Source organism: Vigna radiata, chromosome 7, assembly GCF_000741045.1.
Source record: "Vigna radiata var. radiata cultivar VC1973A chromosome 7, Vradiata_ver6, whole genome shotgun sequence".
NCBI lineage: Eukaryota > Viridiplantae > Streptophyta > Magnoliopsida > Fabales > Fabaceae > Vigna > Vigna radiata.
Window position 1 is genome coordinate 50,395,812 of NC_028357.1, and position 16,284 is coordinate 50,412,095.

The window sequence follows — 16,284 nt, forward strand, 5'->3', positions numbered from 1 at the left end:
GACAAATGAATCACGTTATTTATTCAATGACTCTCATTCAGTAAAATGTTGTTCTCACGTTACTGAATGGTCATTGAGATAAACAAAAAAAATGAAATAAAAATTTTAGTTTTTTATATATATAAATATTTTACATTATTTTTTTTTAAATAAAAGTCTCATATACTATATATATATATATATTAAATGAATATAAATGTGTATGTAAATTATTACTAAAAAGAAAAAAGAAAAAGTAAGAGTTTTGAGAAATAAATAAAATTATATTAAACTTGTGTAAGAAAAACAGAAGATAATAATAATTATTATGACAGAGAACTAGAATGTAAAGCCCTCCAGCCACTAAACAACAAAAGAATGGGTTTTGTTACTGCTGCTACTATACTCTCCTTCTCTTTCTTCTCCTTTACAGCTGCAAAGGGTCGGCTATGTCTTCAGTTCAGAAAATTTGTATCTCATACTACGTCTATGGCCTGCACCATTCGTGTGTTCTTCAAGCTTTCTCAATTTTTATTGCACTATTTTTTTAGTTTACAATGTTGCACTCCACAAAGCGTTTTCATCCTCCCCACAACGCAGGTGAACTTCTTTCATCCTCTCTACAGACCTGCAGATTCCACTGCATTTCCAATCAAATGAAGCAACACATACGTTACCAGCCTGCACCTTCCACTCGCAATCTGCAAGAGGGTAAATAAAAAGACTCACCATCTTCTCTTCTAGCCAAGAAAAACCATGTAAATTTATCATTTTCTCATGTTTACATGGAATCATAGCATGACATCTCAAACATTACTTGAAGTATCAGATGATAAGTTTTTCATTGGTTCTTCAGATTTATATATAATGCTTTTGAACAAGTGTTGGATTAATGATTGTGGGTAACATGAATTTTTACAAGAATATATTATGGAAAAATACAATAGAACATACCAGGAGGTGTGCCACAACACATTCTCCTATCATCAACATGCTCTACGTCTAAACCAATAAACCAAGATCCCAATGAGACATCTTCGTTGGCATATTTATGAAGCACATCCCTGGTATTGTAAAATCAAACTGTTATCAGTGCATCAAAGTAGCATTAAATGCCACATTAGTTGGTATAATATATTCAATTCTTTACTAGTAGAGGAGAGTTCAAGAAGTTGTTACTCTGCATAATGAAAATCTCAATATCATTGACATACACACACCAAAACAAGACTTACTGATTTATTGATATATAAGTAGCCAAATCTTGGGAGATGGCATATAATTGTCCTGTAGCATGACGGAAGTACTTGTTTCCCACCTCTCCAAACTTCCAGTATTCTGGTTCATGGTATTTCACTCCCCTGTGGTAAGAGGTTAAAGTAGGAAGTGTATTTAAAGTACAACAGAAAAAAATACAATACACAGGCTTTCTCACTTCTGAGCAAGGACAGGACCGGATTTCATGCACCCAACATACACCCGAGGTTTCATTCGGTGCATGCTCAAAGACAATCCAAGTGTTGCTGAGATTGAAAAAGGCACAATAAGCACAATGAGGAAAAAAATGGTAGACAATGAAGTATCTATTATGAAATAATCATTAGTCAAGTGAATTTTATGCCTTTCACTTTTTCTGCCAATTTGTATTAAATGTCTTTTCCTCACCTGTAATCATATTATAGAACATCTGTAATAAATTTAAATGATTTAGTGTTCCTTTCTAAAGAAATGAAGTTATTTTTCTGCACATATCATGCGTAAAAACTTAGATTTATCACTTCAACTTTACCGGTTACTTTCTCCTAACTCTCCACATAGCATATTATCAATTAGTAAGCATACACGCTGAATATTTTTTTCTGTTTACCTAAATTGACATGAACATCATCNTCAACTTTAACATAAAATTCCGCATCCCACAAGGCAACAGCAGTCGAAAAGTATGTCTTTGTCTTAGCTGATAGTTCTAGGTATCCCTCAACGTGGTTCTGCTCAACACATGTATTTTTTTTCATCAACAAAAATATATATAAACAAGATATGGATTATGCATCTAGATGAAAAGGGGAGGGAGAGAAAGATTACCAGCCTCAAAAAGTCAGCATGAAGCCTCTCCTCTGCTTCAATAGCTTTGTCAAGAATGCCACCAGATGTAGAACTATATACAAAAAAGGCTAATTAAATCTCTAGGTTAAGGTTTCTTAGCACCGCAACAAAGTATGAATTCAACCAACCATATCGGAATTCATAATGGATGACCCCAAGGTTTCATGACATTGTGTCGTTTATATAATTATTTATAGTTTCATCTACTAAAAGAACAACTATACCACCAATCAACACAAAAAAGAGGATATAAATAAGCACAAATTGCTTCAGAAAGAGATAATACAATTATCTATTGGATACAATTTGATACTTAGGCCACAAAACAAATCTCTGGGATCATATGAGAAAATAAGCACAACAGAATTATCAAAAGTAGGAAAGCACAACAATAGAGGAAAGTGGATATCAGGAAATCTGACCTGTGACCTATAACAAATCGTATTATTATTCCCTTTTCTTCCTCCAACTTTTGTCTTTCATTAGCTAATGAAATTCCATTAGAAACCATGGATTAGATACATGATAGTGTGGACTTACTTAAGCAGGCTAAAGGAGAACTTTTATGATTAAATCACCTTGTGGCATCCAAGTTGTACGAACAGAATCTCTTCGTTTCCTGCTACTAAAAGCTGTATTGATCCCTATAACCATGAAATATTTTTTCCTGGTACTTGATTCAATTGTCTCTGACTTCCCTGATACAGCACAACCATTCAGAATAAATTCAGGAAGTGGCAAAGCAAATTTAAGATTCAGCTCCAACGTAGATTGTCTTACCTGGTCTCCTGCAGTGCATGGTATAGAAATAGATTAGCATTATAGTTATTTGATACGTATATAAGTAAATCTCATGCAAAGAAGCATTGGCTTGGCTTACTTGACATCATTCTTGACGACATTCTCTGTATTTGAAACTTCCACTTTACTGTAATTTGAGTTTTGCCTCGCAACCTTAAAATAAAGGTAAAACATCAAGCAGAAAACGTTCATCATTACAGATATTTTCTTCATAAATAGCACAGATGCAGCCGATAGTTATATGCCTGAGATTTTAGCATTACTAAATTTCAAAAAGCCAACAGAAAAATGTACCATATAAAAAGTACTCTTATTTTGCACCTAAACCCATGGATTTAAATCCCTAATAGTAGTGCATAGCATCCAGCACCAAAAACACTACAGTGGGATAGTGGATGGCAGAATATGCGCAACCTTGAAATATTTATATAGTTTATGTACACAATTTACTCGATGACATTCATGATTAAGATAATGTCATAGTAGGTCTCTTAAACAAAACATACAAATAAATAGAAACAAAAGTCAAATACTAGCTTCCTAGGTAGGAATTTTCAGTCACCATCTTCACTTCTACTGCTATTATTACAGCTTTAGATGTCATTGTGGAAACAATCCCAAACATAGCCCCACCTAAAAAGCCTTAAATGAATCTGTTCTGAGGCTCTCTTTTTTTAATGAGCAGATAGCACCACCATAGTCTTGCTATGGCCACTATGTCAAACACTACAACTGCTACACTAAACCACTCTACTATTCAACCCCTGTACTGTACCTCTAATCAAGAGCCATTCAAAGGTTAGTCAAAAACTAATCTTTTGAAACATTTGGTTGGTCTGGAACCCTCTCAACTGAGCAAGAATTCAACCCTTTCTCACCTTGTTAATATCAAATTAACAACAAGTCAATGAAAATGAATGGTTGGCATGTGCTTGTTGTCCACACTTCATGTCCAAATGAGATGGCATATATAGACAACAAGAATACTCTAAGGTAAAGTTTGGCCCAACCTTTTATGGGTTTCTCTTCTTAAAAGGAGAAGTTAGGCCAAATACAATCCTTGTAAAGCTCCTCAAAATATAAGAAACCTTTTTTCTTAATGAACAAATCCAAAAAAGAGAAAACTTCTATAGAAACTAAGCAGAGGAGTCCACTCTTACAAGGTGAAGACATGGTAAAAAAGGATGGGCTTAACTCTGAAGGCAAATTCATCCCCAATGAAATAAATTGCCAAAAACAGAGATACATTAGTGACATATTCCACCATTCTTTTTCGAGTATAAATGAATAGTGAACTAACCACAAATGTAAGTGTAAATATATTACAAATATTTTCTCTACTGTTACAAATTCCAGTAGTAGTTATAAATATTATGCATGCATAACATACAAAAAATATAATATGTGCAAAAGAGTAACCAATACACTTACTGGATTTAGATTACAACCATCAGAGTTTAATTTTATTCTTTCAATCTCACTATTAGTCCCTGGAAATTCCACATATTCAGGCATCGACCATATCCTGAAGCAAAATCGTGGTTAGCATTACATGCATGCATACAGTAATGATTAGTTCTCTAAAGATCTATTTTAGTAACTACTAATAGGGTAGAAATGAGAGAGAAGGAGTACCTATGTCTTCAGTATCTGATAATAAAAGCAAAAACATTGTGAACACTTAAATGAACTCAACTTTACAAATTGATATTTGTTCAAACAAGATCAAAACCGAGGGAGGGTGATGAAGAAATGTTAAAAAACTATGACAGACCACCCCATATACAAAAAAACCTTCATTTAATTAAATTCACAGCCATGTACAATTTTCAGCAATTAAAATTGAATTAAAACTTCCAATTTTCAGCAACTAAGGTAAATAGGGAGAGGGAAATAAAATATAGAGACCCACCACTCACTTTTTTTTATTCAGTTTGGTACATTTAATGAAACCAACAGAAAATCATGGAGAATTGTAGATAAATATTTACAATCTAAGTAGAAGTATAAAACAAACAATAAAAAAGAACAAGAATAAATGTCCTAATGCAGAAGAAGAAGACTCAGGTATTAAAATGTCCTTTCTTAGAGCATGACCAGAGTTTGCGGCCCAGAAACTCGATCACTGACTGAAAATAACTGAGAAAAAGGTAAAACTTGATGCTCAAATACACAGACCCAAAACCGAAAGTACCTATTTGTGAAGAACATTCCAGCACAGAAGCTTGCCAAACAGAGCAGAAGAGCCCATTTCCTCTGCAGGACGTTCCTTGCACTCAGTTCTACAGTTCCACTCTTGCTTTTCATGGACATTGCACCACTCCTCTTCTCCCTCGCCTCACTGTGCAAAAATGCACAATGAATTAAAAACACAAGGAGTTCCAAAGATCAAATAAATGCAAAAATTATAAATAAAAAATAAATAAAAAAACAAACTTTACAGCTTATCGGCAACCAGCCACTATCCTGTTAGTTGGGGGGCAAGAGAAGAAGACCCAGTTAGCCCCTTTATTTTCCAGTCTTTGAGAGCCTCTCCTTCTTATCAACAAAAGCCTTTTAACACCACAAACGTTATTGGGAATCACACTTAAAACAACAGATAACGGCAACAGTTACTCAACTGTTGGTTTCTCTTCTCGGATCTTGTCTACCATCAGTTACTAAATTCCTGGTTCTACAGTTTTTCAGCTCAACTCAAGTGTTTGGTATGCCTCATAAATCACAATTCATTAACACTAACAAAACATTGCCCTCCAAAAATAAAATCCCACTAAGAATAGGGGAACAAAATTGTGTGTAGTAAGTAAAGTTTTTTGGACAGAATGGTTTTTTGGTTGCTTATAATTTTCCTTAAAAAGTGTCGGCTGGTGATAAGAGTATTAACTTTACCATGACACTAAGGTTTTATCGGGTTGAATCCAGTTCAGATGGATCCCACCGGACTCTTTTCAAGTAAACTTGTCTGTTTATGGTCAAAATTGTCCCATATTAGAGATGCAATTCAACCCAATTGTGTGTCCTTTTGCAATTGTAACACTTGCACAACTCTACACATTCTTCTGCTAATATTCATGAGGGTTAATTATCACTATCATTATTACAATTAGTTCCCTTTATTCTTTGCCATGTTATTCAGTTCCTCCTAGAAAAAAAAAAAACAAAAAAAACGTGCTTTATAACAATTCTGAATTCTAAAGAGAAACATAGGAGAATGACTTATCCAAGTATGACAACTCTCAGCTCTCACTACACCTTAGCTGTGGAATGGAATAAAGTGTACTTTATTTTGGTACAAATTACACTTTATAAACACATTCCTATTTTGAGTGATGAAGTTCTCTCAGAGATGATAATCAGAAGTGTAACTTTGACATAGCACAACTAATTATTTGGAACCCTAATTAATACTTCGTTAATATAGATAAACCTAGAAAAAACAAAAGGAAAATGGTAGAAAGTTACAGTTATTTCTTTTTTCATGATATGGTTATTTTTTATGAGAATAATGGGATTAAATCAATTTTTTTTCTTGAATCATATATGAATAGTGTCAGTTCTTGCATAACTCATTAAATACATGTCAAAGGCATATGAAAAGGTTAAATACAACAAGGAAAAGGAAAAAACAGAAAAAAAAAAAAAAGAAGCAAAAATGGGCTTATAAGGCCTAAACAAAAACTAAAATGTGCACAAATTCAGCATGATTAGTCACATCTTGTATCATCCCAATCTAATCTTCATATCAAGTTTTAACCTCACCTTAAACATGTTTAGCACTCCAAAATACACTTATAATAACATTTCAAAGAATTTAAGACTATTCAACACTAAACAATAATCCAAAACAACTCTTTGAAGATTCAATACTTCCAAAAACATTTTTAGTTTTTTAGTTCACATATCAAATTTCAAATCTTATTTTATACTATTTAGTTTAAAAATTAATAAATAATATTTTCCGTTTTTTATATTACATTTTAAGAAGTTATATCATGTTTATCTCCATGTCTAGTGACTAGCTTTTTACATTAGATAATTAAAGGAAGACAACTACATTAACAGGATATATTAATAGACATTGTAAGTAATTAGCTATTGCTTTTTATCTCTTTTTTACCCTCCATACTTATTTCTTTTCATTATATTTTGATAATTTCTTTCATTTATGGCTTATAAATTTAGTATGATTATAGATTACCATTAATAATTGCTTGCCAGTAACTTTATTGTTTGGTAGATGGTAACTTTTATTTTCTTAACTCATACATAGGTAATAAAAAATAACACTGTCAGTAACTTTATTTTCAATTTCTTACCAAACATACACAAAGATTATAAAGTCGCTTTTTAAGTTTATTCAAATACACTTAATATTCTATCAGAAGATTCCGAAAGAAAAATGAAGAAATGCAAATTTATTATTTTGTAGTGGTTCAAACACTCCCTGCAGCTGCAACCACCATTCTCACCTTTTAACTTGTAACTTATGTATTAGTGGTGGTCCCTGTATCTCACGTCATGTTCTTCATTTAAAGGAATGTTTAGTTATATTTTTAATTTCTAAAAACTGAATATGCCAAATTATAATCTTTTAAAAATTTCAAAAAATACTTGAATCACTCATTTTTTTATAATAAAAAAAGGGAGTTCAATCTGTGAAATCTATTGAAAAACTGACCTAAAAACAATACTGAAAAAATACTTTAATCTTTTGAGTTAATGTAAGAATTAGAATAAAAGTGTTGCTGTGGTAGGTGGTTTTGGTTTGGTTGTATTGAGAGGTTATGTTAGGTTGGAAAGCAATGATGATTTGAATATACAAAGAGTGGTTTTAGAATAAGTACAGAGATGTGGGGATTGTAGGTGAATGAAGATGATAATGATAGAGCATAAACAAAGTAGTAATAGAGATGATGAAAGAATGAGAAGAAGATAAAAAGAAAAACATATTTTATGTCTAAATCATTAATAGTTAACAATGATGAACCAAGCAGAAGTGAAAACATGAAAACTATTAAACTCAGTAACAACACAGAGTGTACTCCACTGGCCTCAGTGCAATACAGATTCAGACAAAATTTCAGAGGCTGCCACTCCTCCTTTTTCCTTTCCCTAAAACCTCTTTTTCCCAGAAAATTTAGAACAAGAAAACAAATACCTAAAAAAGCAGGACCTCATATTCCATACATGAGTGCCAATAATCAAATACCTAAAAAAGATTGCATGGGATCCTAATATGAGAATGCTTCTGCTGCTGCTGATGATGATGATGACATGACCATTAGTCATAGTAGTGAATCGACCAACTACTCAATGAAACCTGTTTTGGTCAAAATAGCATTTCTCACTTTGCTGAGATCTCTTCCTTTCAGTGTCCTCCCTATCCCTTCACACACAGAGAAAGAGGAAATCTGGCTCCTTGCAAGTTTCCTAGAAATCCATTGATGAGGAGGAATCATATCATCATCTTCATAATCATCAAGATAGTGATTCCCATAATCAAAATCAAATTTTTTGTTTGCACCCTCCTCCTCAACGCCCTTTTTCCCATAAATTTTAGACCAATCAGGAATGTCCATTGGTGCTGAGGATCTTTGAACCACATTTGAATGAGATTCCAAGGAGTTTAGTTTGACACTATTAGTCCTTGGAATCTTTCTTGGAGAGGTTGGCATGCACCATGCAGAAGAAGAATCGGAGGAGTCCTTGGATACCTTCATTTCTGGGCACAAACCCCACACATCTTCTTCGTCAAAATCTTCATTCCTCGCTGATCCCCCACCAAAACCGCTGCTTTTGTTCAGAAAACCACTCCAATCTGCCATTGGTATCTATTAGTTCTGCAATCTCTTCTGCTGCCTGCAAATACAGATATAAGGGTGCTTGTGAGGAAGCAAAGCAAGGGAAGTGTGTTTAGGTAAGAGGGAGTGGTACTGTGATAGATATAACACAGTTATCTATTTCAGTATATATAGACACAGATGACTAGAAACTTTTTTTCACCCAAATGTGATCATGGTTACCCACCAATAAGATAAAATATACATTTTTTCCCCTTTCATTGGGAATTAAAAAGCAGAAAGGTGTAAGAGAAGAGAATACTGTCAAGAATCTACCTTGTCCTTGTTTCAATAACCTCCAAAAAGGAAAGGGTTTTGAAAAAATTTCTCAAACGGGAACCTGATACACCCTTTTGAAAACCACGCAGGAAAAAGGAAGAAAGGCTTGAAAATTCTTCCCCGGCCCCTAATGGCTCCAAGGAAAATCACAGGTTTCAAGAGGGCAGACTCACTCACAGAATGGTACCTGAAAAAAGACAAAGGGGCAGAAAAAGACAAGAAAGCAGCAAATGTGTACAACTACACCACACACACAAACACGAAAAAAGGGTTGTATTATTATAGTTTTGGCCCATAAGTGAAAAACCTCATATGGATATTAAAGAAGGCAGAAAGAAAATGATGGGTCTTGGAGTGAGTCTGAGTTGATCTCTCTCTCCAATGGTTAATTGCAAAAGTCCAAAAGAGCACAGATGAAGGACATGAGCATAGCGGCATCGATCAAAACCCAAAGAGAAAGTCCCATCATATCAATAGCAGCACAGCACTATTAAGAAGAGGTGAAAAAAATTTAAACGCACCCTGAGGCTGCTGCCTGCCTAATTTATCACTCAGTTGTTGCAGATACAGTCCATGCTATGCTATGTATGTTATCAGCTATGCAATGTATTTATGTATGTATGCAGAAACAGAACTTAAATGGGTTTGGTTTTTTCAATATCTTTGTAAAGTTCTGAAAGGCTGCATCCTGATTGGGAGAGGTGGTGATGCACGATTGGCTTGAAGGTACCTCAAGGATCTGCAACCTTATCCTAAACTACTCATCTATTGTTACGTAGTAGTAACTCTAAGAGATTAAAGAAAACAAAACAACAAAAAGGGTCTTCCATTGGTTGAGCTCTTGTGATTAAGTGTGAAACTTGAAAGTGTGAGCCTAAACACCCTTTATTAATTGCCTTGGAGAGGGTGCTTCCTCCTACCAAGTATATAAAAGCCATTCCATCGATATATGTAGCCTTCAACTCCATCATAACCTTATAGTTGTAGTAGACCTAGCATTTATCTTCCACCTTTTTACTACTCCTGCCTTGTTGGATCATTAATGCACTGTTCAGGATTAGAAGATTGCGTGAATGAATGCAGTGCCATAAATCATCATGTTAGATGATATACTTATAAATCACGATTCCAATTGTATATGGATAATAACATAGCATTATCTATTTGTCTTTTTCCTTGTTTGGTTTATGACTGAAAAGCTGAAGAAGAAGGTGTTTGTTCAACAAGTACTTGTACATCTTATTAATTGTTTATGCATGCTTAATGCTTAGTTGAATGAAGACATGTTTTAGTGACAGCATTATTTGTTTTTGTTTGTGCTCCACTGTGTAATGTTCTTATCCACCCACACTAGTTTTCAGTGGATGTAATATTCTAGTATACTGTAGCTTAGCCAGTTAGCAAATATGCACGTATATCAATATCAATTCACATTTATTACTGAGGATTCGTAACTAGCTGTTTTGGAAACATTGACAGCTATCTTGGCACAAAAACCATAATCATCAAACCCCATTTTATATATATATCTTCCCTATTTTATTCACAAAATATTGTTTTCTTGTTACAAAAGTATTACATACTTTAAGAAATTCAGAATTTATACGTCAAAGCACATAAAACTTATTCTTACATCTTTTCTATACACTATTTTCTTTTAAAAAATATGCATCATCCATTACTTATCCAAGTGTATATATATGTATATATTATACACACCAAAAAATAACATTATAAACAAAGAGATTATCAATGATATTTCATTTCAAAATAACAGTTATATATTAGGCAAGTGCGTTAAAATAGTTTTAAAAATATAAATTTATTTTTAGTTCTTTAAAATATATATTGATTTTAGACACACTAAAAATCTTGTTAATTTTAAATATTTCACATTTTTAATCTTTCTCTTTTACTTTTTATTATTAACTATGGTTAGGGTAACATAAAAGATATTCAGACAAAATAAATATATTTATATTTATATATATATATATATATATATATATATATATATATATATATGAAAAGGAGGATTTCTTTTACACTTTTTTTTTTCAATTTTGTCTCATAAGTTATTTTTATTTTAAATTGAAATGATTTAGATTTTTATTTTCACTCTTTAAATGACCATTAAACTAAATTTAACTATTTTATAAGTTAAACTAATTATTTTATCATTTAATATTTTTAATAACTAAAATTTATATAATTATTTATAATAAAAATTATATAAATTAATTAGTTTTACAAAAGTTATTTTAATATTTAATAAATTTTTACTTAAATAAAAAAATAAACACACTTATGCGTATAACACGTGTTTTCACTAGTTGAAATAAACATAATTGTGTAATATATTTATTATTTTATATAAATAAGATAATTATTACATGTGCTATTCTTATTTTATTTTAATTTAATAATTTACTTTTAATATTATGTTTTATTAAAAAATAATTTACGTAAGTGTTTATAGTTTTTTATTTTCTTTATATTACTTTCGGTATTACAGTTTTTAATGATTGTAATGTAATTTTTTTTAATATAACACAAACAATTATTTCATTTACAGAGCAGTTTTTTTTTTTATAAATATTAAGATTATGTGTAATATAAAAAAAAAAATAGTTTAAGCTTACTTTTTTGTTATCATACAATTCAAAAGTAATATAAATGTTTTACATTAAAACATTTATTTATTAATTTACTTTATCTCATTTTTACTTAAGGCCTAACGTAATCATAGTTAACTATAAAGATTAAAATATTTTTAAAACAAATTAAGGATTTAAAAGTTTCCAAATATTTTACAAAAATAAATTAAGACAAAAATATTCACATAAATCAAAACATATATAAATTAATAAAAAAATATCATGCATGAATTAATTAACAACATTCCCTTTTTATATTCTTACAAGAAGAGAACATTGAAATAAGTAGTTTGGCTTCTAGGAATAAAGTATACATTGGTTTGGTACAAAAATCTAAGCTACTCATAACAAAAATGTGAGTTAAATGGATAATCAAAGCAAATATCAAATCATAACCATACTATATTTAATAAAAATATATTTCAACCATATAATTTTAAATAGTATTTACATATTGACTTAACTTATATTTCATCTAATTGATTGTTAAAACCATTCAAAATATGAGGATGCGACCTTTTTTTTTAGAAAAATAACATTAAAAAAAAGACTTAAAATTCTCTTTAAAACTAACTACCTTTTTAAAATTTGTCACCAAAAGAAGTGATGTGAATAGAATATAATGAATAATATGATAAAAATAAAAGATTGGGAAGAGACAGCCACAAACAAAGTCCATAATTGCATTGAAAAATAGAATTAAGTGAGTGGGCCGTGAAAAGTTTCAACATTTATGACCATTCATAATCCCGTACATATTTGCGAACCAAGTACAGCTACCTCAATATTTATATTGTTTTTTTTTCTGTTTTAAAAAATAAATAAATAAAAACTTGTGTCTTAATAAAAAAGTATATAAAAATACTTAGATAAATAGTATTTTTTGTTTATCAAACAGCCTTTAGTGTCAATTCTATTTAAGTATGCTCATAATTATTTTAGAAAAGTGACAATGGAAACTTATACAAGAAGGTACACATTTTAATTAAAAAATCATTATCATTAGTATTATTATCGTCGCTGAAAAGACGAGAAGTGAAAGTAAAATAAGAAGGAAAATGCAGCTGGTCATATATAAAACAAATCAATAAACAATCAGTGATTCCCTTAAGAATAAATTTCTTCTGCTACAGAGTCAAGATTCAGAAGATAGGACACTTCTGCTTACAGTAACAGCTTATGGTGGTCAGCTTACAAAGGAGAAATTGGCAAAGCTTTCTAATCTAATCCTTCGTTAACACTAAGGATTGTGTTGGTTTTCCATTCAGTATGCACACCCATGGACCAAACACACACTAACCCAAAATCCGTCTAAGAAGGAGAAGTGGCTTGGTTTCTAATTCTACTTGAACGCCTAACAGGGGTAGTGATCACATTATCATCTCCATGTCCCTGAAAAAACAATATAACCAAGAACAATAGAAATAGTTCATTATTGATGCAATCTTAAGGCAAAAATAATAAATGTTCATTAAGTATTAACTTACCTGCTTCTTTGAAATTTTCTCGTACACCGTTAAGCTTCCATACGACTGGGAACCTGTGGAATAGTCTGATGAAGAAGAGGCCAAAGATTCTCTCCTGTAGTTACTCTTACGCTTCTTCTCAGGGCCTGGTTTGTGACCTTCATTCGCTACATTTTCGCTGTAGAACGAGCTTTGCTGAAAGCTGCTCGTTTCTGAAGAATCTTCAATCATGTCCATTTCTATGGGCCCACGTGACTTCTCTGGCGAAATCTGCTGGTTATTAGATGGAAAGGAGACCTTTTGCAACTCCAGAGGTTGCTTCATTGAGCTCTTGCTTTTGTTTTTACCCTTCCTAAACCAGTTGATACCTGCACCTGCAATTATAACAGTACCAGCACCGATAACTAGATATATAAACACAAGTGAATCGTGAATTGCTTCTAATTGCCCTTCATTCCCTTTGATTGCAGCATCTATGGTTGTTGGTTTTTCCTCTGCTACATCATCATTCACCTTAGCAACATCAGAATCCAAACTTTGCTTGCTGACATCATATTCTTGTGCCTGACTTGTAACTGAGTCATACGCTTCATTACTAAGTTCAGCAATCTCCGAATTCAAACTTTGCTGATTTTCAACATTTAAGTTAGTCTCAGCTTCTTGTGCCAGGTTTTCTTCCAAGTTTCCCACTTCAGCTTCTTGTGCCAGGTTGTCTTCCAAGTTTCCCACCTCAGCCAGCTGCTCTGATTCTACCATATTGAGTACTTCATCTGATTCTGGAGCATCCAAAACACTTTCAACTCCAGTAATTGTAGCACTATCTAAGCTTCCTGCTTCAGCCAGCTGCTCTGAATCTGGAGCATGGAAAACATTTTCAACTTCAGTAACTGTTGCAATATCTCGCCGAACTTGTTCTTCATGTACTTCATAATGCTCCTCGGAAATATCCTCCTCAATATAATCACTCACAATATCTGCAGCAACAACACTTTCTTCGATGTCCCATATTGGTGCGTGAGTCTCACCAATTTCATTTTCACCGCCACCAAATATAGGATACTGATACACCATGGAATCATCCTGCTGAACCGTCAAATTATAATATTGCAACTCGGCCAGGTTTTGTGCCCCTCTAATATCGGAAACAAAATCAGATAATGATGACAACAACTTGGTAAACCAAGTTTGCAAATTTTGAGCTATCTCATCAAAATTTGTTTCTGCAAACTGGGTGAGTTGATCAAATTTATCTCTTGCAAACACTGAAAATTCAGAGGATTCATAAACCCTGTAGAGGTCTTGAAACACAGTTCGATCAATTACAGGAGGATCTGTGACCGAGATCGACAGAAAAGCAACTGCAAGAAGCAAAATCAGAGCAACAGCCTTTGCTCTCACTGTGAAACGTGGTTTTGGCACTTCTTTTGCTTCACCAAATATTTCTGGCATGAGAGTCTCCTTAGCAGGACTCGATTCGGAGATCTGGCCACACTCTTCTTCCTTTACAATTTCATCCGAAGAAACATCCGACTCCTTCTGCGAGCCTTCAGATTGAGTATCCTCCGTGATTTCTGAATCCGAAAAGCTTCCAGATATGGAGCTGTCCTCTAATTCCCTTTCCCTAAAGATTTCAATTCGTGATTTAGGTTTGTAGTGAAGAAACTGCGGTCTGGGGGAGAGGTAGTTGGTTTTAGGGTCATAAGGAGGTATCAAGGGATCTGCACCAAGAGGGGAAACCACGGTAGCTTTCAATGAAACAGGAGGAGTGGCAGTGGGGCTAAGCTTAAAAGTAGGGTCAAGGTTAACAAAATCAGGCTCATTTTCAAATGATGGTTCAGTGTGAATGTCATCTTCTGGAACCAGAAGATTATTCACATTCAAGTTATTGACAGTTTCAAAAGACGAATCTGCATCATTCTTTGACATCAAAGTTTCACTGTCACCACTCAAATCCTCACTAGTCAAGGAAGATCTGGGGCCTTCCTCCAAGGGATCAGAAAAAGTTACCTTACGAACGTGGCTTTTCGGGTCCAAGGGACCTGGAACTACTTCGTTCCGCTCGGTTAGGACTCTCTTTCGGGGAGACTCATTGATCTTGCAGGAAGCAGAAATGGTTGGAGACATGAAATTCTTTGAGCCCTTTGAGCAAACAGCTGGCGATCGAACCTTTACCGGTTTCAAAGATTGATCTTTCCCATTTTCTTTGTTATCCAAGGAGTCCCTCAGCGACCCTCCACTTTCACGAACCCCAACAGATCCTCTTCTAGAAAAATCTGCAGAATACCAAAACCCCAAACCAATCAAAAATCTAATCTTTAATTTTATAACACTTTCTCATACCAACTACAAATGTAAATAGAGAGAGATACCTAAAGGGCTGTTGGCGGGAGTTTTGGCTCCATGAATTGGGACAATTGAAGGTTTGTTGAAGGGGTTTCCAGTGAAACTCCTTCTCATGGGGTTACTGATTTCGGAACTTCTTGAATTAGGGTTTGAAGGCATTGAAGATGGTTTGTTAGAAGACATGGAAATGGAAGCTTTGAGTACGCTCAAAAGATAAGCCGAAGTGAATAGAAGGAAACGATTTCAAAGATTTTTAAAAGATTGGAGTCAGAGAAAATGTTGGTAACGGCTATATTTCTAGACGAGAGTTCAAACGGTCGAGAGATCAGAGCCGTTAGATTTTCCGATCGCTGACTAGCCGTTGGAGGTTTTACTATTGTATCTTTTACGAATAACCATTTAGGGTTTACATATTTAATTTAATAACTTTTTATTTTCTTATCAGGCAGGAAGAATACGAAACTGGGATGACCGATAATGTGACAATGAATATAGGATATAATTAGTTTGAGTTTAATTTTTATATAGATAAATATGAAGTTTTTTTGTTTAATAACTGCTTATAGAACCACTAAAATCTTATTTGAATTAATCTTTTTTACACTATACATGTTGAGTTTGATTTTCTTAAACTTTTATTCTAATTTAATCAGGTTAATGTTACTACTGACATTATGTTTGTGTTCTCATAAATTAGTGACTATATCTTCATGGTTTGATTCATGCATTTTATTCTACGGCTATACATTGTTTATTAGAATTCTCGTAAATTAGTTGTTAGTAAAAGTATTTTTATTAGATTCTCGTAAAAGT

At 33.0% G+C, this 16,284-nt stretch overlaps 3 protein-coding genes across 6 annotated transcripts; all 3 read right to left on the reverse strand.

The window, feature by feature from the left end:
* Positions 1 to 223: 223 nt before the first annotated feature.
* LOC106765400 (probable beta-1,3-galactosyltransferase 2) lies at positions 224 to 5,780 on the reverse strand. Of its 3 annotated transcripts, XM_014650006.2 has the most exons (14): positions 5,508 to 5,778; positions 5,328 to 5,424; positions 5,081 to 5,227; positions 4,318 to 4,411; positions 2,966 to 3,039; positions 2,866 to 2,873; positions 2,664 to 2,783; positions 2,508 to 2,571; positions 2,065 to 2,137; positions 1,847 to 1,967; positions 1,415 to 1,502; positions 1,215 to 1,340; positions 934 to 1,043; positions 224 to 680 (listed from the first exon to the last, which is right to left on the reverse strand). In XM_014650006.2, the coding sequence occupies exons 3-14, from the start codon at positions 5,197 to 5,199 to the stop codon at positions 532 to 534; spliced, it is 1,146 nt and encodes a 381-aa protein (XP_014505492.1). In that variant the 5' UTR covers positions 5,200 to 5,227; positions 5,328 to 5,424; positions 5,508 to 5,778; the 3' UTR covers positions 224 to 531. The 3 variants fall into 3 exon arrangements, with proteins under 3 accessions (XP_014505492.1, XP_022639880.1, XP_014505491.1); XM_022784159.1 differs by having other exon boundaries at positions 5,323 to 5,780; XM_014650005.2 differs by having other exon boundaries at positions 5,328 to 5,778.
* Positions 5,781 to 7,628: 1,848 nt separating this feature from the next.
* LOC106767625 lies at positions 7,629 to 9,868 on the reverse strand. 2 transcript variants are annotated; one of them, XM_022784160.1, is made up of 2 exons: positions 9,527 to 9,868; positions 7,629 to 8,745 (listed from the first exon to the last, which is right to left on the reverse strand). In XM_022784160.1, exon 2 carries the CDS (start codon positions 8,709 to 8,711, stop codon positions 8,193 to 8,195), a length of 519 nt encoding a protein of 172 aa, XP_022639881.1. In that variant the 5' UTR covers positions 8,712 to 8,745; positions 9,527 to 9,868; the 3' UTR covers positions 7,629 to 8,192. The 2 variants fall into 2 exon arrangements, with proteins under 2 accessions (XP_022639881.1, XP_014508040.1); XM_014652554.2 differs by having other exon boundaries at positions 9,003 to 9,867.
* Positions 9,869 to 12,709: 2,841 nt separating this feature from the next.
* Positions 12,710 to 15,759, reverse strand: LOC106768198. The gene is made up of 3 exons (XM_014653196.2): positions 15,498 to 15,759; positions 13,150 to 15,401; positions 12,710 to 13,054 (listed from the first exon to the last, which is right to left on the reverse strand). Exons 1-3 carry the CDS (start codon positions 15,652 to 15,654, stop codon positions 12,974 to 12,976), a joined length of 2,490 nt encoding a protein of 829 aa, XP_014508682.1. The 5' UTR covers positions 15,655 to 15,759; the 3' UTR covers positions 12,710 to 12,973.
* Positions 15,760 to 16,284: the final 525 nt, after the last annotated feature.

Coding starts and splice junctions, on each gene's coding strand:
- LOC106767625 (XM_022784160.1), bottom strand. CDS start 8,711: ATGGCAGATTGGAGTGGTTTTCTGAACAAAAGCAGCGGTTTTGGTGGG.
- LOC106768198 (XM_014653196.2), bottom strand. CDS start 15,654: ATGTCTTCTAACAAACCATCTTCAATGCCTTCAAACCCTAATTCAAGA. Junction 15,402..15,497: donor TCCCGCCAACAGCCCTTTAG/GTATCTCTCTCT, acceptor GGTATTCTGCAG/ATTTTTCTAGAAGAGGATCT. Junction 13,055..13,149: donor AGAAAATTTCAAAGAAGCAG/GTAAGTTAATAC, acceptor TTGTTTTTTCAG/GGACATGGAGATGATAATGT.